Raw genomic sequence first — 27,013 nt, 5'->3', positions numbered from 1 at the left:
AGGGGCACTTCTGACATAACCTTCTGTAATGCAAGGGGCACTTCTGACATAACCTTCTGTAATGCAAGGGGCACTTCTGACATAACCTTCTGTAATGCAAGGGGCACTTCTGACATAACCTTCTGTAATGCAAGGGGCACTTCTGACATAACCTTCTGTAATGCAAGGGGCACTTCTGACATAACCTTCTGTAATGCAAGGGGCACTTCTGACATAACCTTCTGTAATGCAAGGGGCACTTCTGACATAACCTTCTGTAATGCAAGGGGCACTTCTGACATAACCTTCTGTAATGCAAGGGGCACTTCTGACATAACCTTCTGTAATGCTAGGGGCACTTCTGACATAACCTTCTGTAATGCAAGGGGCACTTCTGACATAACCTTCTGTAATGCAAGGGGCACTTCTGACATAACCTTCTGTAATGCAAGGGGCACTTCTGACATAACCTTCTGTAATGCAAGGGGCACTTCTGACATAACCTTCTGTAATGCAAGGGGCACTTCTGACATAACCTTCTGTAATGCTAGGGGCACTTCTGACATAACCTTCTGTTTGTGCTTGCCACGTCCATAAACAAGTTATGCGTTTCCCAACAATTGTTTCAGGAGTGATTGACCTGATATCAATGGATCTTCATCATGAACTAACAACATAACAATGGATCTTCATCATGAACTAACAACATAACAATGGATCTTCATCATGAACTAACAACATAACAATGGATCTTCATCATGAACTAACAACATAACAATGGCGCAACATGATGGATGCAAAAAAGTTGGATTTTGGAACCGTGAAATATCGACATGCCTCGTCAAATTGATGACAGCAGCTAGTCAAAATGATTACTACAGTGACTGCAAGAACCTCTAGGGTTAAGCTGAGGTTTAACCCCGACGGTTAGGTCTTTAGGTGAAAGTAGGTGCCAGAAAACCACACACTGCAACTGGGAGAAAACCTAAACTAAAACACTGAAAACCATAGGACCTTGAAAACGTGAAAACTGTACGTATAACCCCATTGGAAACAAAGTAAAATAAAATGGTAATTTTCCATTTTAAAACACGTCAAATAATGCAGTCCAAGGCTTGTGACCTGGCAGGCTGGAGCTGAGAAACATGCTTTGCATTACTGCAAGTTTTTTTTCCTCACAAATACCTTATTATTAAACTTGAGAACAACACAAACTTTAAAGAAGGGTGAAAAGAATAGGAAAACTGTAAGTCTATCAATTGGAAATCAACATATTTGAGTCTCTCCTCTGACTTTGCTTGTTGGAAATGATTTTCACATCATCAATGTTCAAATTATTAAATGGAGAAAAAAGTAACCATTAGAGGAAGAGTACAGAAAGAACAGACCTTTTTCAGACTCAATGTCAGTGCTGCTTAGCAAACACAACTCTGTATTTCTTCAAGTGGAAAATACATATTTTATTTGTGTGACAATTAAATGGGCTATTTCTGGAAGGATTTCCTATGAGTAAATCTGGCAGCAGTGACTGCTCTGGTAATCTAATAACAAAAGCAGTCCTCTTTCAATTAGATTTTATCGCTGCTTGGATTTGTTCTTGTGTTTCAGGTCACAATTCGAAGTGGAATATTAGAGAAATGTCTAAAGGCCGACTTTGACTCTGATAAGAAGAAATATATGATATCGTGAAATTTACTTTGGTGGGCATTCATTGTTTTGGCCTTATGTTTAATTTGCTTTTCAAAATCTTTAAAAGTTACATTTATTTAGATAACAGCAACTGTAATGGCAGATCTCCTCTTCGTCTGAAGAGGAGTAAGGATCGGACCAAGATGCAGCGTGGTAAGTGTCCATAATGTTTTTAATACAGACAAATGAACACTCGAACAAAAACAATAAACGATAACGTGAAATCTACAAAAAACGAAACAGTACCGTGTGGCGACAAACACACACATGGAAACAAACACCCACAAACCAACAGTGAACCCCAAGCTACCTAAGTACGATTCTCAATCAGAGACAACTAACGGCACCTGCCTCTGATTGAGAACCATACTAGGCTGAAACAGAAACCAAACATAGAAACACAAAACATAGACTGCCCACCCCAACTCACGTTCTGACCATACTAAATAAAGACAAAATAAAGGAAATAAAGGTCAGAACGTGACAACAACATTCCAAATCTAATATGTATTTCACTGATGAGTTTCCTTGAGTCAAACCTAAAAATGTTGGAAACACTTTACTTGAAGAGTACCTACATTCATAACACATTCATATGCCATAAATAATGCATCCATTTGCAGTGCATAAGCACTGGGCAGGCTCGGTGCTCAAGAGCTCCAGTGCGCCTGCACGGTCCGGTCTATCCAGAGCCACCTCCACACACCAGTCCTCCGGTAGCAGCTCCCCGCACCAGGCTTCCTGTGCGTGTCCTCAATCCTGTAGCACCAGTTCCAGCACCACGCACCAGGCCTTCTGTGCGCCTCGCCTGTTCAGCACAGCCAGAGCCTTCCTTCCCTCCTGCGCTGTCGGAGTCTCTCGCCTGTTCAGCACAGCCAGAGCCTTCCTTCCCTCCTGCGCTACTGGAGTCTCCTGTCTGTTCAGCGCTATCAGAGCCTTCCTCCTCTACAGCGCTGCCGGAGCCTCCTGCCTGTTCGGAGCAGCCTGAGCTGCCAGTCTGCAGGGAGCTGTCAGTCTGCAAGGTGCTGTCAGTCTGCATGAAGCAGCCATAGCTGTCAGTCTGCAAAGAGCTGTCAGTCTGCAAAGAGCTGCCAGTCTGCAGGGTGCTGTCAGCCTGCATGGAGCAGTCAGAGCTGTCAGTCTGCATGACGCAGCCAGAGCTGCCAGTCTGCAAGGAGCTGCCAGTCTGCAAGGAGCTGTCAGTCTGCAAGGAGCTACCAGTCTGCAGGGTGCTGTCAGCCTGCATGGAGCAGTCAGAGCTGTCAGTCTGCATAAAACAGCCAGAGCTGTCAGCCTGCATGGAGCAGTCAAAGCTGTCAGTCTGTTCGAAGCAGCCAGAGCTGTCAGTCTGCATGACGCAGCCAGAGCTGCCAGTCTGCAAGGAGCTGCCAGTCTGCAAGGAGCTGTCAGTCTGCAAGGAGCTACCAGTCTGCAGGGTGCTGTCAGCCTGCATGGAGCAGTCAGAGCTGTCAGTCTGCATAAAGCAGCCAGAGCTGTCAGCCTGCACGAAGCAGCCAGAGCTGTCAGTCTGCATGAAGCAGCCAGAGATGTCAGTCTGCAAAGAGCTGTCAGTCTGCAAAGAGCTGCCAGTCTGCAAGGAGTTGTCAGCCTGCATGGAGCTGCCAGAGCTGTCAGTCTGCAAGGAGCTGTCAGTCTGCATAGAGCAGCTAGATCCGCCAGTCAGCCATGATCTTCTAGATCTGCCAGTCAACCAGATTCTTCCAGATCTGCTAGTCAACCAGAATCTTCCAGATCCGCCAGCCAGCCAGGATCTACCGGAGCCTACTACCTGCCTGAGCTTCATCTCAGTACTGGGCTTCCTCTCAGTACTGGGCTTCCTCTCAGTACTGGGCTTCCTCTCAGTACTGGGCTTCCCCTCAGTTCCGGGCTGCCCCTCAGTTCCGAGCTGCCCCTCAGTTCCGGGCTGCCCTCAGTCTCGAGCTGCCCCTCAGTCCCGAGCTGCCCCTCAGTCCCGAGCTGCCCTTCAGTCCCGAGCTGCCCCTCAGTCCCGAGCTGCCCCTCAGCCTCGAGCTTCCTCTCAGTCCCGAGCTGCCTCAGTCCCGAGCTGCCCCTCAGTCCCGAGCTGCCCCTCAGTCCCGAGCTGCCCCTCAGTCCCGAGCTGCCCCTCAGTCCCGAGCTGTCCCTCAGTCCCGAGATGCCCCTCAGTCACGAGCTGCTCCTCAGTTCTGTGGGGTTCTGGGTGAGGACTATTAGGCCATGGTCGGCGGCGAGGGTGGATTATCCCAGGACGCGAAGGGGAGGAACTAGGACATTAATGGAGTGGGGTCCACGTCCCGAGCCGGAACCGCCACCATGGACAGACGCCCACCCGGACCCTCCCTATGGTTTTGAGGTGCGTCCGGGAGTCCGCACCTTAGGGTGGGGGTTCTGTCACGCCTTGGTCTTAGTATTTTGTGTTTTCTTTAATTATTTGGTCAGGCCAGGGTGTGACATGGGTTTATGTTGTTGTATTTCGTATTGGGGTTTTTGTATTATTGGGATTGCAACTGAGTAGGGGTGTTGTATGGGCTTGGCTGCCTGAGGCGGTTCTCAATCAGAGTCAGGTGATTCTCATTGTCTCTGATTGGGAACCGTATTTAGGTAGCCTGGTTTCGCTTTGTATTTCGTGGGTGATTGTTCCTGTCTCTGTGTAGTTTCACCAGATAGGCTGTAATTAGGTTTCACGTTCCGTTTGTTGTTTTTGTCTCTTTCAGTTATTTCATGTATCGCTTTTTTCCATTAAAGTCATGAGTAACCACCACGCTGCATTTCGGTCCGACTCTCTTTCTACAAACGAAGAACGCCGTTACAGTTTCCTTCCTTTTAAGAAATCTTTTTCAACAGAATCAGAGGAATGAATACATGCCTGGTCTCACAGTTCACATTCATAGCAGCCACGTTGTATTCCTTCTCTCATCTATGCACTCTCCTCCTCTCACCTTTTCCCTTCGCTTGTGGACTTCAACGCACAACACATCAGCTGTATCTGATCAAGCGAAAAAAAAAACATAATTGTCACCATTTTAGCTAAAGTAATATCATAGTCAACATAGCTAATAGAAGCGTTAGTTCTATTAGCTATGTTTGTCACATCTGCTCCTGCTACGCCCTCTGGTGTTCATCCGGTGTCTTCTTGACCTGCAGCTACTCCCCTTGTATACACATTCTCTCTCTCTCCCGCTCCCTCTCTGTGTGATTGTGTGGTTGGAGACTGGTATGCTGGAGTCAGAGCAGATCCCTACCAGCTGCAACTCATTCCATAATCAAGACCTCAACAAATTCTCAGTCCTGCCACTTCCACTCTGCCAGATTATAATCTCTGTTCAGTCAGTTCATGATTATTAGCCATTTATGATTATTCAAGATCCTATTACTCTGCTGTGCCTGTTTCCCTGCCTGACACCGTTTATCCTCTCATTGCAGTTACTGCTCTGTCTCTGGCTCCTGTCTACATCTCACCACCCAACTACCTTGCTCTGGATTTTACTCAACACCACTACCTTGGATTCCACTCAGGGCCTGTTTACCCTGTTCTACTCAGCTAACTGCAACCTCAGTCTCCACATCTGTTTTTTCTGCAACTCATCCGAGCTTCCCCGGATCTGCACTCCAGATCTCCCTGTGTAACAATAAGTATTTTGGTTCATTCATCCCTGTTTCCGCATCTGAGTCTGCTCTTGGGCTCCGCTTAACAATGTTGACTATGACGTTAGCTAACCCTGCTACAATCATGCAGTAACTTTACAGTGTATAGTCAGTTAGCAGTTGAGCAGTTACACTGGTCGGCCCAGGTGGCAATAAATTAGTAAAACCAAAAGTTTACTTTGACTTGGAAGAGTTCCACTGTTGTGTTGGATAGTCATAGCCAGCTAGCTAACATAGAATCCCTCTGTTTGAGCAGGCTAAACTAGCTAGCGGTATTTGCTTGCTAAGTAAGGGAAACTGAATGTGAAGAAGAAGAAAAAAGACAAAATCTCTCTCTCTCTTGCTTCTTCTTCACCACATTTTATGCCCTGCAGTGCTAGCTAGCTGTAGATTATGCTTTTAGTACTATATTAATTTTCTGATTCTTTGATTGTGTGGACAACATGTCAGTTCATGCTGCAAGGGCTCTGATAGGTTGGAGGATGTCCTCCGGAAGTTGGCATAATTATTGTTTAAGTCTATAGAACAAAACGGCAGCCTCGCCAACATCATTAATTCATTCATTTCTGTAATTTCATCAACAGACTGCTATAGAATAGTAAGCCTGACCTGCAAGGCAAATTATTTTTTATTGACATACATTTCTGCATTTTCCCATGAGAAATACTCCTCAGTGGTGTAAAGTATATAAGTAAAAATACTTTAAAGTACTACTTAAGTAGTTTTTTGGGGTATCTGTACTTTACTATTTATATTTTTGGAAACTTTTACTTTTACTTCACTACATTCCTAAAGAAAATAATGTACTTTTTATTGACACCCAAAAGTACTCATTACATTTTGACAGAAAAATTGTCCAATTCACACACTTATCAAGAGAACATCCCTGGTCATCCCTACTGCTTCTAATCTGGCGGACTCACTAAAGACAAATGCTTTGTTTGTAAATCATGTCTGAGTTTTGGGAGTGTGCCCCTTACTGTCTGTCAAAAAAATATTTAAAAAAATACTAATATTGTGCCGTCTGGTTTGCTTAATATAAGGAAGTTGAAATGATTAATAATTTTACTTTTGATACTAGCAATTTTAGCAATTCCATTTACTTTTGATATTTAAGTATATTTAAAACCAAATACCTTTAGACTTTTACCCAAGTAGTATTTTACTGAGTGACTTTCACTTTTACTTGAGTCATTTTCTATTAAGGTATCTTTACTTTTACTGAAGTATGACAATAGCCTAAGGAATCACTGCATTTGTGAAACATCACAATTTTTCCCAATGCAGGCAAGCCATATACCGAATTAGGCTAAACCTGCAAGTCGCCGCTGATTGGACAGACACCTGACTTGCAAACTCTCAACATGTAGCCAGTGATTCAGATTAACACACTTAACACACAGCTGCACACTGAACCAGTTATAAGCCCCCTACAATAACTCTGTGACTTAGAAGAGCTGTAGAAGAGCTGACACAGAGGACCAATTAGTTGCTTCCCAACTGTGCTGAGGCACACACTCCTCTCTGCTATCCCTGTTGCTCATTCACACTCAGCTTCACACACACACACACACACACACACACACACACACACACACACACACACACACACACACACACACACACACACACACACACACACACACACACACACACACACACACACACACACACACACACACACACACACACACACACACACACACACACTTGCTCACGCACACATGAGTGAGTGGCTGCGAGCCAGCGTGCTAATGCCAATGTTTTGTGGCTGTGTGTAAGAGTGCTTGTGTAATGCAATGTGCTTTCTCTCAGTGGAGGCAAGTGTGAGGTAATGGCCAAGTTCTTTAGCTCATAACATACTGGAAAGGTGCTTGTGAGTATAGTGATCAAGAAAGAGCCTTGCTTAGTTATCCATCCATTCAAAAATACATCACACTAAAATAACTACTCTCTGACTAGCAACAAGCTAGATAACATAAGACACAAAAAAGAATGCTACTAAAACGACTAAAACGTTCCTTGTCCGATACAGTAGGAAAGGATGTACGGACAAAACAAGTTTAAAAAATTCCTCTCCTGATAGGAAGCAATGTTGTTTCTATTCAGAGCCAACGAAATGCGTTAAGTTTCCATTCAAACACAAAATTCAATATAAAAAAATCTCCAGACTTCCAATAGTTGAGTCAATAAGAAGTGATTTGGAAGGATGTCTTCCCACGGGACTACCTTATCCCTGACCCCTGTTGTCTGCTCTCTGGATCAATGCGCCCCACTGCCGCCTCCTTGCAAACCAGCTCTATAGTTGCTAGGCAACGCTTTGCATCTTGGTGTTTAAGTGAACAAATCCATGTTGCAATACATTTTTTACTGTACTGCTTGCTTAGATTGAAGCACCAGGAGGAAGCTGTTTGCAGCATAACCAGCTTGGGAGCAAGTGACTTAGCCCCAGAGCAGAAACCTGTTGATGCTGCTGCTAGCTACCTTTTGAATAGCTGAAAACCAACGGAAAACAGCTGAAAAACTCACCATTTGCTTATTCTATTTAAGTTTCAACATTCTGGTTTATAAAAAGCTTAGGATCTATTCTATTCAAATATATTACAATTCAAATTTTCCTGGGCAAAAATAAATAGGTGGAAACTCTAGTGATGTAAGGCTCTCCCAGCAACCTGTAAAAAGCACACAGTAGATTAAATACTTCCAAAATAGAAGGCTTACTTTCGCCATTGCTTAAGTCACATTAACCACACACTATCCCAGGTGACATATGGCACAGACAAGGTGTCCATATTAGGACAGCCTAATCTCAGCAGGACTTGTTTTAATCTCAGTAGGACTCCTTACAGGACCAAAACACCCTTTGCAATCCGACTCTCCGTTAAACAGGAACATTGAGACAAATGAGGCAATGCAAGCAACTGCCCTTGGACTAATCAGAAGCCATGCTGATTTATCTTAAGACTCTGTCGGGATGAAATCTGCTAGTGTAGCAGGCACATTGTCAAACTTGTGTCTGGGACTTAAAAGACGGAGGAGAAATGTAACCGGAGGCCAGATAAGAGGATCTTGCGCAGTTAATGAGAAAGATACAGTTGAGTACCACAGATCAGAGTATAATGATCAGATCTTATGTGACATCGTTCTCTGTCATACTCTCTCCCTCTGTGTGTCTCTCTCACGCTCTCTCTCGAATGAGACAGAACAGATGCTTTTAAAGAAGACATTGCATAGCCCACAAAACTGAGAATTTCAAAAAAATAAACACTGAAGAAAGCTGAGCACAGCATAATCTGCTTCTTATATCCAGATGGACACTTTCACTTTGTATTCTTCTTATACCATGACACTGTATTTTTTGACCGAAATAAATCAGAAAAAAAACGTACACCTACCGTATCTTTTGGCATTTTGGCTTTCCTCGCATTCTGTACAAGTCTTCTCCCTAGCTTCTTGGCATAGAAAATCGAGGCAAACATACTCAAGAGCAAAGAAATAAAGCACTTGTTTTGTTTGCAAGCCTAAAAGGCTCTAGACACACATGTGTCTGAGAGACTATTCCTTGTCAGTATATTCCACAGGCAAGAGGGAGCAGGAGGGAGGAATGATGAGAGAGAGAAAGCAGGAGTAGGACTTGAGCATAGAGAGCCTCTCTCTCTCTTTCCCTCTCGCTTTCTCTGCGTCTCAGCACAGCAGAAGAAGGTCTCTCTCTCACCCACACACACTCCCGGTGAGTGAGTGAGTGTGTGAGTGAGTGAGTGAGTGAGTGAGTGAGTGAGTGAGTGAGTGAGTGAGTGAGTGAGTGAGTGAGTGATTGATTGAGTGAATGAATGTGAGAGTGAGAGATGGGGGGGGCAGTGTATGCAGCAGCTCTATTAACATATCACAGAAAGAAGGGATGGACACTGAGCATGTCTTAGAATCCTTAGCACCCATCTAGTCCTGTAAACTGCCTGTCTAGAGCCCTAGCACCCAGAGGAGGTTCTGCTATCACCCGGCCCAGTGCCGTACATCATCCGGGGCCAGAATGCATCTCTCTCTCTCTTCCCCCTCCCCCTGGGCAGCAGGGTTGAGAGTGGAACGGGGGAAAGCTGCTGCTAAATCAATGGTGCCTTCCAGCTTGGCAGGTTTAATACACACACTCTCACACAGGGTCATGGTGAGTAGGACCCTCTGGGGAACACACAGAGTCTGTTTCCATGAGTCACGCTAGTGTACGGTAACGTGGGTACTACAGATGTAAGATCTTAATTTGAGCCAGTTTGCTACAGCAGCAAAATAATACTACAACAACAGGAAATTGCATGCTGTTTGGGGTTTTAGGCTGGGTTTCTGTAAAGCACTTTGAGATATCAGCTGATGTAAGAAGGGCTTTATAAATAAATTTGATCGGATGATTTGATTTGAAATACAAATTATTAATGAGATTTTTTGTAGAGGCAGATTTTTTTCAATAGGGCAAATCAAGTCTGACATTTTAAAGTAGAAATGACCAACTTTAGAAGCCTTTTTAAACCTTGAATACACTACAAGATTGCATTTCTGACTGTGCAGGAAAATTCTCGCCAACAAAAGAGTGATCACATTAAGATCCTACATTTGTACCCGTTGTTCTCGTAAAAAAGAAGACAACACAATTACTCACTACCTCAGAGTTACTACCACAAGACCTCGTGCTGGGTTGTGACAACAAAATATATATTTTTGTAAACATGCACCAGTCCCCTAAACGACAAAATGCACACTCCATTTCTCTGCTCATTTTATTTATATTTTCCACATTTTCCTTTCCCTGTACATTCTATGCTCTTTTTGTTCTGAAGAGCTTCTGTCCTTGGTTGCAACACTCACTACTGAGTTCCAAACTGCCTCTGGAAGCAACGTCAGCACAAGAACTGTTTGTCCATGGCCGAGCAGTCGCACACAAGCCTAAGATCACCATGCGTAATGCCAACCATCTGGCAGTCCAACGGACAAATCTGGGTTTGGTGGAAGCCAGGAGAACGCTACCTGCCCCAATGCATAGTGCCAGCTGTAAAGTTTGGTGGAGGAATAATGGTCTGGAGCTGTTCACGTCGGTAGCCATGAAGTGCTCACATCAACAGCATCCTCCAGGATACCCTAGACCAACTCCAATTCGATACCGCCCTAACATATCCACAGATGACACAATCTTCATTGACTACAGCTCAACACCATAGTGCCCACGAAGCTCATCACTAAGCTAAGGACCCTGGGACTAAACACCTCCCTCTGCAACTGGATCCTGGACTTCCTGATGGGCCGCCTCTAGGTGTTAAGGGTAGGCAACAACACGCCTGCCACGCTGACCCTCAACACCCACGACTGCGTGGCCAAACACGACTCCAACACCATCAATAAGTTTACTGACGACAACATTGGTGAACCTGATCACCGACAACAATGAGACGGTTAGGGAGGAGGAGGTTAGGGAACTGGCAGTGTGGTGCCAGGACAACAACCTCTCCCTCAATGTGAGCAAGACAAAGGAGCTGATTGTGGACTAAAGGAAAAGGTGGGCCGAACAGGCCCTCATTAACATCAATGAGGCTGTAGTGGAGCGGGTCGAGAGTTTCAAGTTCCTTGGTGTCCACATCACCAACGATCTATCATGGTCCAAACACACCAAGACAGTCGTGAAGAGGGCACAACAAAAGATTTTCCCCCCCAGGAGACTGAAAAGATTTGGCATGGGTCCCCAGATCCTCAAAAAGTTCTACAGCTGCACTATCAAGAGCATGCTGACCGGCTGCATCACCGCCTGGTATGGCAACTGCTCGGCATCTGACCGTAAGATGCTACAGAGGGTAGTGCTACAGAGGGCAGTACATCACTGGGGCCAAACTTCCTTCAATCCAGACCTATATAATAGGCGGTGTCAGAGGAAAGCCCATAAACTTCCGGCACCGACAGAGATGGCCACCTCGCTTCGCGTTCCTTCCTTTTTACGTGTTATTTCTTACATTGGTACCCCAGGTCATCTTAGGTTTCATTACATACAGTTGAGAAGAACTCTTATATTCACAACTACTGAATATAAGAGCAGCGTCAACTCACCATCAGTACAACCAAGAATATGACTTTCGCAAAGCGGATCCTGTGTTCTGCCTTTCACCCAGGACAACGGAATGGATCCCAGCCCAAAACAACGACTTCGTAAAAGAGGGAAACGAAGCGATCTTCTGGTCAGACTCCGGAGACGGGCACATCGCGCACCACTCCCTAGCATACTTCTCGCCAATGTCCAGTCTCTTGACAACAAGGTTGATGAAATCCCAGCACGGGTAGCATTCCAGAGGGACATCAGAGACTGTAACGTTCTTTGCTTCACGATACATGGCTCACTCGAGAGACGCTATCGGAGTCGGTGCTGCCAGCTGGTTTCTCCACGCATCGCGCCGACAGAAACAAACATCTTTCTGGTAAGAAGAGGAGCGGGGGCGTATGCTTTATGGTTAACGAGACGTGGTGTGGTCACAACAACATACAGGAACTCAAGTCCTTCTAATGTCGACCGCATTATCTACCAAGGGAATTCTCTTCGATTATAATCACAGCTGTATATATTCCCCCTAAGCAGACACATCGATGGCTCTGAACAAACTTTATTTGACTCTTTGCAAACTGGAATCCACATATCCTGAGGCTGCATTCATTTTGGCTGGGGATTTTAACAAGGCTAATCTGAAAACAAGACTCCCTAAATTGTATCAGCATATCGATTGCGCAACCAGGGCTGGTAAAACCTTGGATCATTGCTATTCTAACTTCCGCGACGCATATAAGGCCCTCCCCGCCCTCCTTTCGGAAAAGCTGACCACGACTCCATTTTGTTGCTCCCTGCCTACAGACAGAAACTAAAACAAGAAGCTCCCACGCTGAGGTCTGTTCAACGCTGGTCCGACCAATCTGATTCCACGCTCCAAGACTGCTTCCATCACGTGGACTGGGATATGTTTCGTATTGCGTCAAACAACAACATTGACGAATACGCTGATTCTGTGAGCGAGTTCATTAGAACGTGCGTTGAAGATGTCGTTCCCATAGCAACAATTAAAACATTCCCAAACCAGAAACCGTGGATTGATGGCAGCATTCGCGTGAAACTGAAAGCGCGAACCACTGCTTTTAATCAGGGCAAGGTGACCGGAAACATGACCGAATACAAACAGTGTTGCTATTCCCTCCGCAAGGCAATCAAACAAGCTAAGCATCAGTATAGAGACAAAGTAGAATCGCAATTCAGCGGCTCAGACACAAGAGGTATGTGGCAGGGTCTACAGTCAATCACGGATTACAAAAAGCAAACCAGCCCAGTCACGGACCAGGATGTTTTGCTCCCAGGCAGACTAAATAACTTTTTTACCCGCTTTGAGGACAATACAGTGCCACTGACACGGCCCGCAACCAAAACATGCGGACTCTCCTTCACTGCAGCCGAGGTGAGTAAAACATTTAAACGTGTTAACCCTCGCAAGGCTGCAGGCCCAGACGGCATCCCCAGCCGCGCCCTCAGAGCATGCGCAGACCAGCTGGCTGGTGTGTTTACGGACATATTCAATCAATCCTTATCCCAGTCTGCTGTTCCCACATGCTTCAAGAGGGCCACCATTGTTAATGTTCCCAAGAAAGCTAAGGTAACTGAGCTAAATGACTACCGCCCCACAGCACTCACTTGCGTCATCATGAAGTGCTTTGAGAGACTAGTCAAGGACCATATCACCTCCACCCTACCTGACACCCTAGACCCACTCCAATTTGCTTACCGCCCAAATAGGTCCACAGACAATGCAATCTCAACCACACTGCACACTGCCCTAACCCATCTGGACAAGAGGAATACCTATGTGAACTATGCTTTTCATCGACTACAGCTCAGCATTTGACACCATAGTACCCTCCAAGCTCGTCATCAAGCTCGAGACCCTGGGTCTCGACCCCGCCCTGTGCAAATGGGTACTGGACTTCCTGACGGGCCACCCCCAGGTGGTGAGGGTAGGTAACAACATCTCCACCCCTCTGATTCTCAACACTGGGGCCCAACAAGGGTGCGTTCTGAGCCCTCTCCTGTACTCCCTGTTCACCCACGACTGCGTGGCCACGCACGCCTCCAACTCTATCATCAAGTTTGCGGACGACACAACAGTGGTAGGCTTGATTACCAACAACGACGAGACGGCCTACGGGGAGGAGGTGAGGGCCCTCGGAGTGTGGTGTCAGGAAAATAACCTCACACTCAACGTCAACAAAACTAAGGAGATGAATGTGGACTTCAGGAAACAGCAGAGGGAACACCCCCCTATCCACATCGATGGGTCAGTAGTGGAGAGGGTAGTAAGTTTTAAGTTCCTCTAGTGGAGAGGGTAGTAAGTTTTAAGTTCCTCGGCGTACACATCACAGACAAACTGAATTGGTCCACACACACAGACAGCATCGTGAAGAAGGCGCAGCAGTGCCTCTTCAACCTCAGGAGGCTGAAGAAATTTGGCTTGTCACCAAAAGCACTCACAAACTTCTACAGATGCACAATCGAGAGCATCCTGTCGGGCTGTATCACCGCCTGGTACGGCAACTGCTCCGCCCACAACCGTAAGGCTCTCCAGAGGGTAGTGAGGTCTGCACAACGCATCACCGGGGGCAAACTACCTGCCCTCCAGGACACCTACACCACCCGATGTTACAGGAAGGCCATAAAGATCATCAAGGACATCAACCACCAGAGCCACTGCCTGTTCACCCCGCTATCATCCAGAAGGCAAGGTCAGTACAGGTGCATCAAAGCTGGGACCGAGAGACTGAAAAACAGCTTCTATCTCAAGGCCATCAGACTGTTAAACAGCCACCACTAACATTGAGTGGCTGCTGCCAACACACTGACTCAACTCCAGCCACTTTAATAATGGGAATTGATGGGAATTGATGTAAAATATATCACTCGCCACTTTAAACAATGCTACTTAATATAATGTTTACATACCCTACATTATTCATGTCATATGTATACGTATATACTGTACTCTATATCATCTACTGCATCTTTATGTAATACATGTATCACTAGCCACTTTAAACTATGCCACTTTATTTACATACTCATCTCATATGTATATACTGTACTCGATACCATCTACTGCATCTTGCCTATGCCGCTCTGTACCATCACTCATTCATATATCTTTATGTACATATTCTTTATCCCTTTACACTTGTGTGTATAAGGTAGTAGTTTTGGAATTGTTAGTTAGATTACTCGTTGGTTATTACTGCATTGTCTGAACTAGTAGCACAAGCATTTCGCTACACTCGCATTAACATCTGCTAACCATGTGTATGTGACAAATACATTTGATTTGATTTTTTAAAACTCACCCAGGTCATAGACTGTTTGCTCTGCTACCGCACGGCAAGCCGAACCGGAGAGCCATGTATAGGACCAAAAGGCTCCTCAACAGCTTCTAACACCAAGCCATAAGACTGCTGAACAATCAATTAATTAATCAAATGGCCACCGGACTATTACATTGATCCCCCCTCCATTTGTTTTGTACACTGCTGCTACTCGCTGTTTATTATCTATGTATAGTCACTTCACCCCTACCAACATGTACTCTAACCTGTACCCCCGCACACTGACTCGGTACCGGTACCCCCTGTATATAGCCGCGTTACTGTTATGTTATTGTGTTATTTTTTATTATTTTTTACTTTAGTTTATTTGGTAAATATTTTCTTAACTTCTTGAACTGCACTGTTGGTTAAGGGGTGTAAGTAAGTATTTCACGGTAAGGTCTACACTTGTTGTATTCGGCACATGTGACAAATACATTTTGATTTGATTTTTGCATGGTTCGGGCTAGAGCCCTTAGTTCAAGTGAAGGGAAATCTTAATGCTACAGCATACAATGACATTCTAAACTATTCTGTGCTTCCAACTTTGTGGCAACAGTTTGGGGAAGGCCCTTTCCTGTTCCAGCATGACAATGCCACTGTACACAAAGCGAGGTCCATACAGAAATAGTTTGTTGAGATCCGTGTGGAAGAACTTGACTAACCTACACAGATCCCTGACGTCAACTCCATCGAACAGCTTTGGGATTAATTGGAACGCCGACTGCGAGCCAGGCCTAATTCTCCAACATCAGTGGCTGACCTCACTCATGCTCTTGTGGCTGAATGGAAGCCCCTGCAGCAATGTTCCAAAATCTAGTGGAAAGCCTTCCCAGAAGAGTGGAGGCTGTTATAGCAGCAAAGCGGGGACCAATTCCATATTAATGCCCATCATTTTGGAATGAGATTTTCGACGAGCAGGTGTCCACATACTTTAGTCATGTAGTGTTTTTGTGACTCAACATTCATCTTTTAAATCTAAGAAAATGTTTCATTGTCCATCTAACCTTGTTCAATCAATTTATTCCGCTATCTTATGGTAGAAATCTTTTTTTTTTACTTGTTTTTTCACCTTTTCCATTTTTGCCGCTTGTATAAAACCCTCAGCACTTTAACCCTCATCTCCTACCTTCTCGCTGGCCCTGGGAGTCAGAGAGACATTCACACCTCTGGTCCTTGCCACTCTGTTGCTAGGGGTGTTGCTAGGGGTCTTTCTAGAACATGCTGCTGACCAAAGTCACCTGACCTGGTCAGCCAATCACAGGCCTCACCAAGTATGGGTCTCAAACCCCACAACACAATCTGTGCAACTCACAACTGGACCTTTCCTGAACGAACAAGCCTTCCCTGGACTTCCTTAACTGTGTGTTAGTGCGTCACTGACCATGTAAGTGAAATTGTAACCGGTTAGGGTTCAGGAAACACTGTCACCACCGATAAATTCACAATAATTGAGAATTTCAATGAGAATTCTTCTACGGCTGGCCTTGCTTTCCACCTGGCCACCCCTACCCCAGTCAAAACCCCTGCACCCCCCACAGCAACTTGCCCAAGCCTCCAACATTTCTCCTTCACCAAAATCCAGATAGCTGATGTTCTGAAGAGCTGCAAAATCTGAACCCCTAAAAATCAGCAGGGATAGACAATCTGGACCATCTCCTTCTAAAATGAGCTGCCGAAATTGTTGCAACCCCTATTACTAGCCTGTTCAACCACTCTTTCATATCATCTGAGATCCTCAAAGATTGGAAAGCTGCCGCGGTCAGACCTATATCTATCCTACCCTGCCTTTCTTTTTTCTTTATTTTTTACCCTGTTTTCTCCCCAATTTCGTGGTATCCAATTGTTTAGTAGCTACTATCTTGTCTCATCGCTACAACTCCCGTACGGGCTCAGGAGAGACGAAGGTTGAAAGTCATGCGTCCTCCGATACACAACCCAACCAAGCCGCACTGCTTCTTAACACAGCATGCATCCAACCCGGAAGCTAGCTGCACCAATGTGTCGGAGGAAACACTGTGCACCTGGCAACCTTGGTTAGCGCGCACTGCGCCCGGCCTGCCACAGGAGTCGCTAGTGCGCGATGAGACACGGTTATCCCTACGGGCCAACCCCTCCCTAACCCGGACGACGCTGGGCCAATTGTGCGTCGCCCCACGGACCTCCCGGTCATGGCCGGTTATGACAGACCCTGGGCGCGGACCCAGAGTCCCTGGCGGCACAGCTGGCGCTGCAGTACAGAGCCCTTAGCCACTGCGCCACCCGGGAGGCCCATACCCTGCCTTTCTAAGGTCTTCGAAAGCCAAGATAACAAACAGATCACAGACCATTTTGAATCCCACCTTACCTTCTCTGCTATGCAATCTGGTTTCAGAGCTGGTCATGGGTGCACCTCAGCCACGCTCAAGGTCCTAAACGATATATCATTACCGCCATCGTTAAGAGACAATACTGTGCAGCTGTATTCATCAACCTGGCCAAGGCTTTCGACTCTGTCAATAACCACATTCTTATTGGCAGACTAAACAGCCTTGGTTTCTCAAATGACTGCCTCGCTTGGTTCACCAACTACTTCTACTGCCTCTGGCAGTCTTTATGGGGGTGCCACAGTTCAATTCTCGTGCCGACTCTCTTCTCTGTATACATCAATGATTTCGCTCTTGCTGCTGGTGATTATCTGATCCACCTCTACGCAGACGACACCATTCCGTATCCCTCTGGCCCTTGTTTGGACCTTGTGTTAATTAACTTCCAGACAAGCTTCATGCCTCCAACTGCTCTTAAATGCAAGTAAAACTAAATGCATGCTCTCCAACCGATCGTTGCCCGCACCTGCCTGCCTGTCCAGCATCACTACTCTGGACGGTTCTGACTTAGAATATGTGGACAACTACAAATACCTAGGTGTCTGGTTAGACTGTAAACTCTCCTTCCAGACTCACATTAAGCATCTCCAATCCAAAATTAAATCTAGAATCGGCTTCCTATTTCGCAACAAAGCATCCTTCACTCATGCTGCCAAACATACCCTCGTAAAACTGACTATCCTGCTGATCCTTGACTTCGGCGATGTCATTTACAAAATAGCCTCCAACACTCTACTCAGCAAACTGGATGCAGTCTATCACAGTGCAATCTGTTTTGTCACCAAAGCCCCATATACTGCCCTCGCTTAATATTTGTAGCCAATCCCACTGGCTCCAGGTCATCTATAAGTCTTTGCTAGGTAAAGTCCCGCCTTATCTCAGCTCACTGGTCACCATAGCAACACCCACCCGTAGCACGCGCTCCAGCAGGTATATTTCACTGGTCAACCCCAAAGCCAATTCCTCTTTTGGCCGCCTTTCCTTCCAGTTCTCTGCTGCCAATGACTGGAACGAATTGCAAAAATCACTGAAGCTGGAGACCCATATCTCCCTCACTAACTTTAAGCACCAGCTGTCAGAGCAGCTCACAGATCACTGCACCTGTACATAGCCCATCTGTAAATAGCCCATCCAACTTCCTCATCCCCATACGGTTATTTATTATTATTTATATATTTTTTTGCTCCTTTGCACCCTAGTATCTCTACTTGCACATTCATCTTTTGCACATCTACAGTGTTTAATTGCTAAATTGTAATTATTTTGCCACTATGGCCTATTTATTGCCTACCTCCCTTATTTTACCTCATTTGCACACACTGTATATAAACTTTTTCTCTATTGTGTTATTGACTGTATGTTTGTTTCTTCCATGTGTAACTCTGTGTTGTTGTTTGTGTCGCACTGCTTTGCTTTATCTTGGCCAGGTCGCAGTTGTGAATGAGAACTTGTTCTCAACTACCCTACCAAGTTAAATCATTTGGAGAAGAAAAAAAGTTTATGTATATTTTATTTGTCTGTATGTTATAGGCTCTAATACCTACAGTGTGTTAGCATATGCCTCTCCCAGTGTTACAGTATACGCTCAAGTCAAATCAGACAGTTATTTATGTATGTGTACTAGCCATATTACTTACTCCTGTTTATGGGGAGAGCTAAAATCTCTCCCCATTAGGTACTGTGTCAAGATGTTGCTGTAGATGTTGCTGTATCGCATGAGTGGCTACAAACACTGCTCTCAGGGCAAGTCTGCAGGTTTTGACTAGCAAAGGGTACTATTTGTAGCAGTTTAGGATAATTAATGTGTCAGGTTAGAAAAATTAATGTGTCAGGTTAGGAGAATTAGGTTAAGGCTAGGAAAAGGGTTAGGCTCAGGCTAGGTTAAAGATACCCAGGTTAGGACAAGTTATGATTCCATGCAGAAGCTTTTTGAATATAAACAGATTAATGGGACTAGCGCAGTTGCTAACTAGCATAGCTGGTCCCATTGTTTAGAATTCGTCCTCATTTATGCAAAGAGTTATGGGATATTAGAATCCTCGTCTTAAACTTTGTCATCTTAAACCTAGGGTTTAGGGTTAGCTAAAATTGTCCCCAATGTGACCCAAACATATTTAGCTTCAACCAGACCTGACCTGAGAACAGTCTTTGTTTCTACTAATGCAATACTGCATCAATTGTTCACAATCACTTAAGATGGCAGGCCTATGATGTCATCACATCTCAGTCACTTACATTTACATTTACACTTAAGTCATTTAGCAGACGCTCTTATCCAGAGCGACTTACAAATTGGTGCATTCACCTCATGACATCCAGTGGAACAGCCACTTTACAATAGTGCATCTAAATCTTTTAAGGGGGGTGAGAAGGATTACTTCCTGTTATGCCATCCAGCCCCAGTGGCCATATCAATGTTTACACACTAGCATTGTTAGCCATAGCATGCTAACCCACTATCTGGTGACCATAGTGCTAATGTGTGCTAGGTTAGCCTAGCCCCATGTACATAGTGTGTTTATTCTGTGCTATAAGCCGCTACATGTTAATCCCATGTCATCACATTGTGTACATTATTGCTATTACTGTATATAGCAGTGCTATTACTGTCAGCCTGTGCTACATGCTACATTGCTATTACCCTCCACTGTTGCCAGCAGCATACCACCCTGCATCCCACTGCTGGCTTGCCTCTGAAGCTAAGCAGGGTTGATACTGGTTGATCCCTGGACGGGAGAACAGATGCAGTAGGAGGCACACTTTCTTCAGGTCTAAAGAAGAAATATCCCAGTGATTGCCCTGTGTAGGGTGTCGTCTTTCAGATGGGAAGTTAAATGGGTGCCCTGACTCTCTATGGTCACTAAAGATCCTTTGGCACTTATGGTAGGAGTAGAGTTGTAAACTCTGGTGTCCTGGCTACATTTCCAATCTGGCCCTCATACCATCATGGCCACTTAATCATCCCCAGCCTCCAATTGGCTCATTCATCCCACTTCCTATTCCTCAGGTTGTTGATGTAAATAAGAATGTGTTCCCAGTCAACTTACCAACTTACCTGGTTATATATACAGTTGAAATCGGAAGTTTACAAACACTTAGGTTGGGGTCATTAAAACTTGTTTTTCAACCACTCCACACATTTCTTGTTAACAAACTATAGTTTTGGCAAGTCGGTTAGGACATCTACTTTGCGCATGACACAAGACATTTTTCCAACAATTGTCGATAATTGCAGAAAATTATGTCATGGCTTCAGAAGCTTCTGATAGGCTAATTTGAATCATTTGAGTCAATTGGAGGTGTACCTGTGGATGTGTTTCAAGGCCTATCTTCAAACTCAGTGTCTCTTTGCTTGACATCATGGGAAAATCAAAAGAAATCAGCCAAGAAAGAAAATTGTAGACCTCCACAAGTCTGGTTCATCCTTGGGATCAATTTCCAAACACCTGAAGGTACCATGTTCATCTGTACAAACAATAGTACGCAAGTATAAACACCATGGGACCACACAGCCGTCATACCACTCAGGAAGGAGATGTGTTCTGTCTCCTCGAGATGAACGTACTTTGGTGCAAAAAGTGCAAATCAATCCCAGAACAACAGCAAAGGACCTTGTGAAGATGCTGGAGGAAACAGGTACAAAAGTATCTATATCCACAGTAAAAAGAGTCCTATATCGACATAACCTGAAAGGCCGCTCAGCAAGGAAGAAACCACTGCTCCAAAACCACCATAAAAAAGCCAGACTACGGTTTGCAAATGCACATGGGGACAAAGATCATACTTTTTGGAGAAATGTCCTCTGGTCTGATGAAACAAAAATAGAACTGTTTGGCCATAATGACCATCATTATGTTTGGAGGAAAAGGTGGAGGCTTGCAAACCGAAGAACACCATCACAACCGTGAAGCACGGGGGTGGCAGCATCATGTTGTGGGGGTGATTTGCTGCATGAGGGACTGGTGCACTTCACAAAATAGATGGCATCATGAGGGAGGGAAAATTATGTGGATATATTGAAGCAACATCTCAATACATCAGTCAGGAGGTTAAAGAAAATGTGTGGGTAGAACTGAAAGGTAGAACTGAAAAAGTGTGTGTGAGCACGGAGGCCTACAAACCTGACTCAGTTACACTAGATCTGTCAGGAGGAATGGGCCAAAATTCACCCAACTTATTGTGGGAAGCTTGTCGAAGGCTACCCAAAACGTTTGACCCAAGTTAAACAATTTAAAGCCAATGCTACCAAATACTAATTGAATGTACTGTATGTAAACTTCTGACCCACTGGGAATGTGATGAAAAAAATAAAAGCTGAAATAAATCATTCTCTCTACTATTATTCTGACATTTCACATCCTTAAAACAGAGTGGTGGTCCTAACTGACCTAATTGTGAAAAACTGAGTTTAAATGTATTTGGCTAAGGTGTATGTAAACTTCCGACTTCAACTGTATATATACAAAGTCAGGGCCCAGGCTGATTGTACATATATTTAAACCGGAACCTCTTTTTCACTGTTTGCTTTTTTTTATTTTTTACATTCTATAATTTACTTAATGCAATCATTAATTATAGTGCATTTTACTATGTTTCCTGTGTACAGTTATCAACATTATGCAAACATATCTTCTTTGGATTCCTTCATAAATAATTGTATAGCATACTCTCTTTTCATCATCTATCAAATGTTATGTTCATGGTCACGTTCTAAATGTATATGTGGTTGTCTTACCTACCTTAGTTGAATGCACTGACTAAGTGGCCCTGGGTAAGAGCGTCTGCTTAGTGACCAACATGTAAATGTAATGAATTAAAAGTCCTGAGCATTACCCCATCTTGTCTGATGCTAATATTATGGCAGCAATGAAAGATGTGCTTCATTAATGTAGCACCGGCTCATGTCACACCTCATGGAAGACTTATTAACACAACCACATCGTGCCTCATTTTCACCCCCAATCAATCGCCCGACACACACGTCCAACAACTCGACCCCGGAGGAATGCCATCCATAGCAGAGAGAGGGAAAGGTAGACTGTGGTCCTAACAACCCTCAATAGTGCCTGTCCGTTGCTATCACTTAAGAGCAGGGACATTGTGAGCTGTGAACAGTTCTATCTCAGGGTCTTCACTACTAGAGCAGAAGACAACATCTGTCTGGAAAATTATAAGCACTAGTGATATGAAAAGAGGGTCAAAAGTAGTGCACTATGTAGGGAATAGGGTGCCATTTAGGACGTTCCAACTGCATCATGACTGTTAGCACACTCAGACCAGCCAAACTTAAATGATTGTTTTTGTTCCTTAGGAGCTTGTTTCTTATCCGTTTCACATAGATTGAGTGTGTCTAAAGAGCAACGTGAATTTGTAAATAACGAATTGGGATTACACAATAATAAGGATATTTTGTATTAATGAACTTGGATAGCAATAATCAGCTGAAGGCAAATGATGTCTGAACACCATGGGCCTCCTTTATCAATATTGCGTAGGAACTATTCTAAAATAGTACTTACGAACAGAATTTAGAGTATACAATGCCATACCACAAAATACAAATGCGCAACAAAAAAAGCTATGAAAAATATCTAATTCTGATACTGAAATGGAGCTGCTTGTGTCAAAGACTGAGTACAACCAAAATATTTTATTTATTTAGCTTGCTCAGTTGTGGCTTGACCAGTAAAGATAAAAACACAGCTACAAAGAGAGGACCATTAGGACAATTCAAGTTGCTTTAGCAATGGCAAATACAGTATAGTTCAAATGAGTAGGCAACACAAACCAATAAGCCATCCATCCTCAACAGATCCCTCCTGTAGGCGTATAGGCCAACATTGCTGTTCTGCAGAATGAGTCGTACGTGCCATCTTGCCACCACATTCAGCAGCGTCTTTTGTGCATCACATAGCCTATCACCTGTACATAAAGAGTGGAAGACTTTTCTGTTCACATAATATAGATAGTTTTGGGGTGGTGATTTTATGGCGATATGGGTGCCGTCTATTGCTCTGTTCGTATTTCGGAAACCATTGATGGCATCATGGCAAAGAAAACCCTCGTGGCCTGTTGTGCGATGGTGTATGGAAATTGTATGTGTTACTGTTACTTTTTCTTATGATTGCATCCAAAACATTGTCTCATCGAAGGCTGTGAGATGCCAATAGGTAAGCCACCTGAAAAGTGCCCGTTGCCAAAAACGTAAGGGTGGATAGCACTTGGATGTGCACTGGAATGGCATGTGTTTTTAAAGTAGGTCTTAAATCCTTCGCAATAATCTTATAAGATTGGTTTTGGGAAATTATATCTAATGAGCCAATCTGTACTTTCTGAAAAAAAAAGTCCCACTGGTCTCTAAAAAAGCATTCTCTGCAAAATAGAGTGTGTGCCAAATCTTCCAACAGAGCAAGATCAGCCATCTCTCATTCCATTTCCAATTATATCAGTATTTTATAGTATTTCAACAATGGTTTCACTGTCACGAATACCTCTAATTTAACAAATTACTGTACTTTATATGAATTATTAACAAACGTACTGATGTTGTCAAATTAAAGTGTCTTCAGAAAGCATTCATACCCCCACACACTTAGGAAAAAAGGCGCTATATAGATCCTAAATGGGTTCTTTGGCTGTCCCCATAGGAGAACCCTTTGAAGAACCCTTTTTGGTTCCAGGTAGAAACCTTTTGGTTTCAGGTAGAACCCTTTTGGGTTCCATGTAGAACCACAGAGTGTTCCATGTAGAACCCCAGTCTGTCTCTGTACTTTGCTACGTTCATCTTTCTCTAGATCCTGACGAGTCTCCCAGTCCCTGCCACTTGAAAAACTTCCCCACAACATTATGCTGCCACCACCATGCTTCACCATAGGGATGGTGCCAGGTTTCCTCCAGAAGTGACACTTAGTATTCAGGTCAAATAGTTTAATCTTGGTTTCATCAGACCAGGGAATCTTGTTTATCTTGGTCTGAGAGTCCTTTAGGTGTCTTTTGGGAAACTGCTTCCGTCTGGCCACTCTACCACAAAGGCCTGATTAGTGGAGTGCTGCAGAGATGGTTGTCCTTCTGGAAGGTTCTCCCATCTCTACAAAGGAACTCCGGAGCTCTGTCAGAGTGACCATCGGGGTGGCCACCTCCCTGACCAAGGCCCTTCTCCACCAATTGCTTAGTTTGGCCGGGCGGCCTAGGAAGAGTCTTGGTGGTTCCTAACTTCTTCCATTTAAGAATGATGGAGGCCACTGTTCTTTGTGACATTCAACGCTGTAGAAATGTTTTGTTATCGTTCCCCATATCTGTGCCGACACAATCCTGTCTCTGAGCTCTACGGACAATTCCTTCGACCTCATGGCTTGGCTTTTGCACTGACATGCACTGTCAACTGTGGGACCTTATATAGACAGGTGTGTGCCTTTCCAAATCAGGTCCAAACAATTGAATTTACCACAGATGGACACCAAGTTGTAGAAACATCTCAAGGATGATCAATGGAAACAGGATGCACTTGAGCTCAATGTCAATTCTCATAATAAAGGGTCTGAATACTTTATGTAAATAAGGTATTTCTGTTTTTTTAAGGAAGAAGGGGTCTGAATACTTTCCGAATGGATTTAATATTTTCCCCATTCTAAGGAGTTCCCTTATCCCACCACATGCACTGTGTGTACGCATGATTATGGCTCTGAGTAAATTTATGCACACTCTCAAACCAACGTTCATATTGATACATCTAAAACTAGTCATCTCTGTATACCCGTCGCAAGACCCACTGGTTGATGCTGAATAATAAAACCCTCAACCCTCTTAGGCCTCACTCCCCCCTATCTGAGATATCTACTGCAGCCCTCATCCTCCACATACAACACCCATTCTGCCAGTCACATTCTGTTAAAGGTCCCCAAGAGGCACACATCCCTGGGTCGCTCGTCTTTTCAGTTTGCTGCAGCTAGCGACTGGAACGAGCTGCAACAAACACTCAAACTGAACAGTTTTATCGCAATCTCTTCATTCAAAGACTCAAACCCGGACACTCTTACTGATAGTTGTGGCTGCTTGCGTGATGTTGTCTCTACCTTCTTGCCCTTTGTGCTGTTGTCTGTGCCCAATGTTTGCACCATGTTTTGTGCTGCTACCATGTTGTGTTGCTACCATGTTGTTGTCATGTTGTGTTGCTAACATGTGCTAACGTGCTACCATGTCATGTGTTGCTGCCTTGCTATGTTGTTGTCTTAGGTCTCTCTTTATGTAGTGTTGTCTCTCTTGTTGTGATGTGTGTTTTATCCTATATGTTATTTATTTATTTTAATCCCATCCCTGAGTTACATCTCTTTTGCCTTTTGGTTGGCATTACATGCATTACATGGGCTTGCTCCTACCTATCTCTCTGATTTGGTCCTGCCGTACATACCTACACGTACGCTACGGTCACAAGACGCAGGCCTCCTAATTGTCCCTAGAATTTCTAAGCAAACAGCTGGAGGCAGGGCTTTCTCCTATAGAGCTCCATTTTTATGGAACGGTCTGCCTACCCATGTCAGAGACGCAAACTCGGTCTCAACCTTTAAGTCTTTACTGAAGACTCATCTCTTCAGTGGCTCATATGATTGAGTGTAGTCTGGCCCAGGAGTGGGAAGGTCAACGGAAAGGCTCTGGAGCAACGAACCGCCCTTGCTGTCTCTGCCTGGCCGGTTCCCCTCTTTCCAATGGGATTCTCTGCCTCTAACCCTATTACAGGGGCTGAGTCACTGGCTTGCTGGGGCTCTCTCATGCCGTCCCTGGAAGGGGTGCGTCACCTGAGTGGGTTGATTCACTGATGTGGTCATCCTGTCTGGGTTGGCGCCCCCCCTTGGGTTGTGCCATGGCGGAGATCTTTGTGGGCTATACTCAGCCTTGTCTCAGGATGGTAAGTTGGTGGTTGAAGATATCCCTCTAGTGGTGTGGGGGCTGTGCTTTGGCAAAGTGGGTGGGGTTATATCCTTCCTGTTTGGCCCTGTCCGGGGGTGTCCGGGGGTGTCCTCGGATGGGGCAACAGTGTCTCCTGACCCCTCCTATCTCAGCCTCCAGTATTTATACTGCAGTAGTTTATGTGTCGGGGGGCTAGGGTCAGTTTGTTATATCTGGAGTACTTCTCCTGTCCTATTCGGTGTCCTGTGTGAATCTAAGTGTGCATTCTCTAATTCTCTCCTTCTCTCTTTCTTTCTCTCTCTCGGAGGACCTGAGCCCTAGGACCATGCCCCAGGACTACCTGACATGATGACTCCTTGCTGTCCCCAGTCCACCTAGCCGTGCTGCTGCTCCAGTTTCAACTGCTCTGCCTTATTATTATTCGACCATGCTGGTCATTTATGAACATTTGAACATCTTGGCCATGTTCTGTTATAATCTCCACCCGGCACAGCCAGAAGAGGACTGGCCACCCCACATAGCCTGGTTCCTCTCTAGGTTTCTTCCTAGGTTTTGGCCTTTCTGGGGAGTTTTCCTAGCCACCGTGCTTCTACACCTGCATTGCTTGCTGTTTGGGGTTTTAGGCTGGGTTTCTGTACAGCACTTTCAGATTTCAGCTGATGTACGAAGGGCTATATAAATACATTTGATTTGATTTGATTTTGGTCTCATTTCAAAGAAGAATATGATCTTTAACTGACTTGCCTAGTTAAATAAAAAATAAATGTGCTTTTTTAAAACGTGTGCAATGCATCAGCAGTCTGTGGACATAATCAGCATTGGATCTGATTGAGAGTTTACACCCTTTTTCGTAGTATCCAATTGTTAGTAGTTACTGTCTTGTCTCATCGCTACAACACCCGTACGGGCTCGGGAGAGATGAAGGTCGAGAGCCATGCATCCTCCAAAACACAACCCAACCAAGCCGCACTGCTTCTTAACAGCACGCATCCAACCCGGAAGGCAGCCGCACCAATGTGTCG

The 27,013-nt window shown here is 44.7% G+C and overlaps 1 protein-coding gene across 20 annotated transcripts in view; it reads right to left on the bottom strand.

Annotated features, from left to right (window-relative positions):
- LOC118389840 (disks large homolog 2) overlaps nt 1–27,013 on the bottom strand; it is a 294,551-nt gene that overhangs the window by 159,116 nt on the left and 108,422 nt on the right. The window contains exon 1 of one of the 20 annotated variants that reach the window (XM_052529627.1): nt 8,709–8,998. The exons of 18 other annotated variants lie outside the window; for them this stretch is intronic. In XM_052529627.1, the coding sequence (XP_052385587.1) occupies nt 8,709–8,792 (84 nt within the window). In that variant the 5' untranslated portion in view covers nt 8,793–8,998. Of the gene's footprint in view, nt 1–8,708; nt 8,999–27,013 lie in introns of those variants that run through there. One more of the 20 variants, XM_052529631.1, reaches the window with a different exon arrangement.

This window comes from Oncorhynchus keta, chromosome 11, assembly GCF_023373465.1.
Source record: "Oncorhynchus keta strain PuntledgeMale-10-30-2019 chromosome 11, Oket_V2, whole genome shotgun sequence".
Taxonomy (NCBI): domain Eukaryota; kingdom Metazoa; phylum Chordata; class Actinopteri; order Salmoniformes; family Salmonidae; genus Oncorhynchus; species Oncorhynchus keta.
The sequence above is the reverse complement of the archived record's forward strand: the minus strand, read 5'-3'. Positions and strand labels throughout refer to the sequence as shown.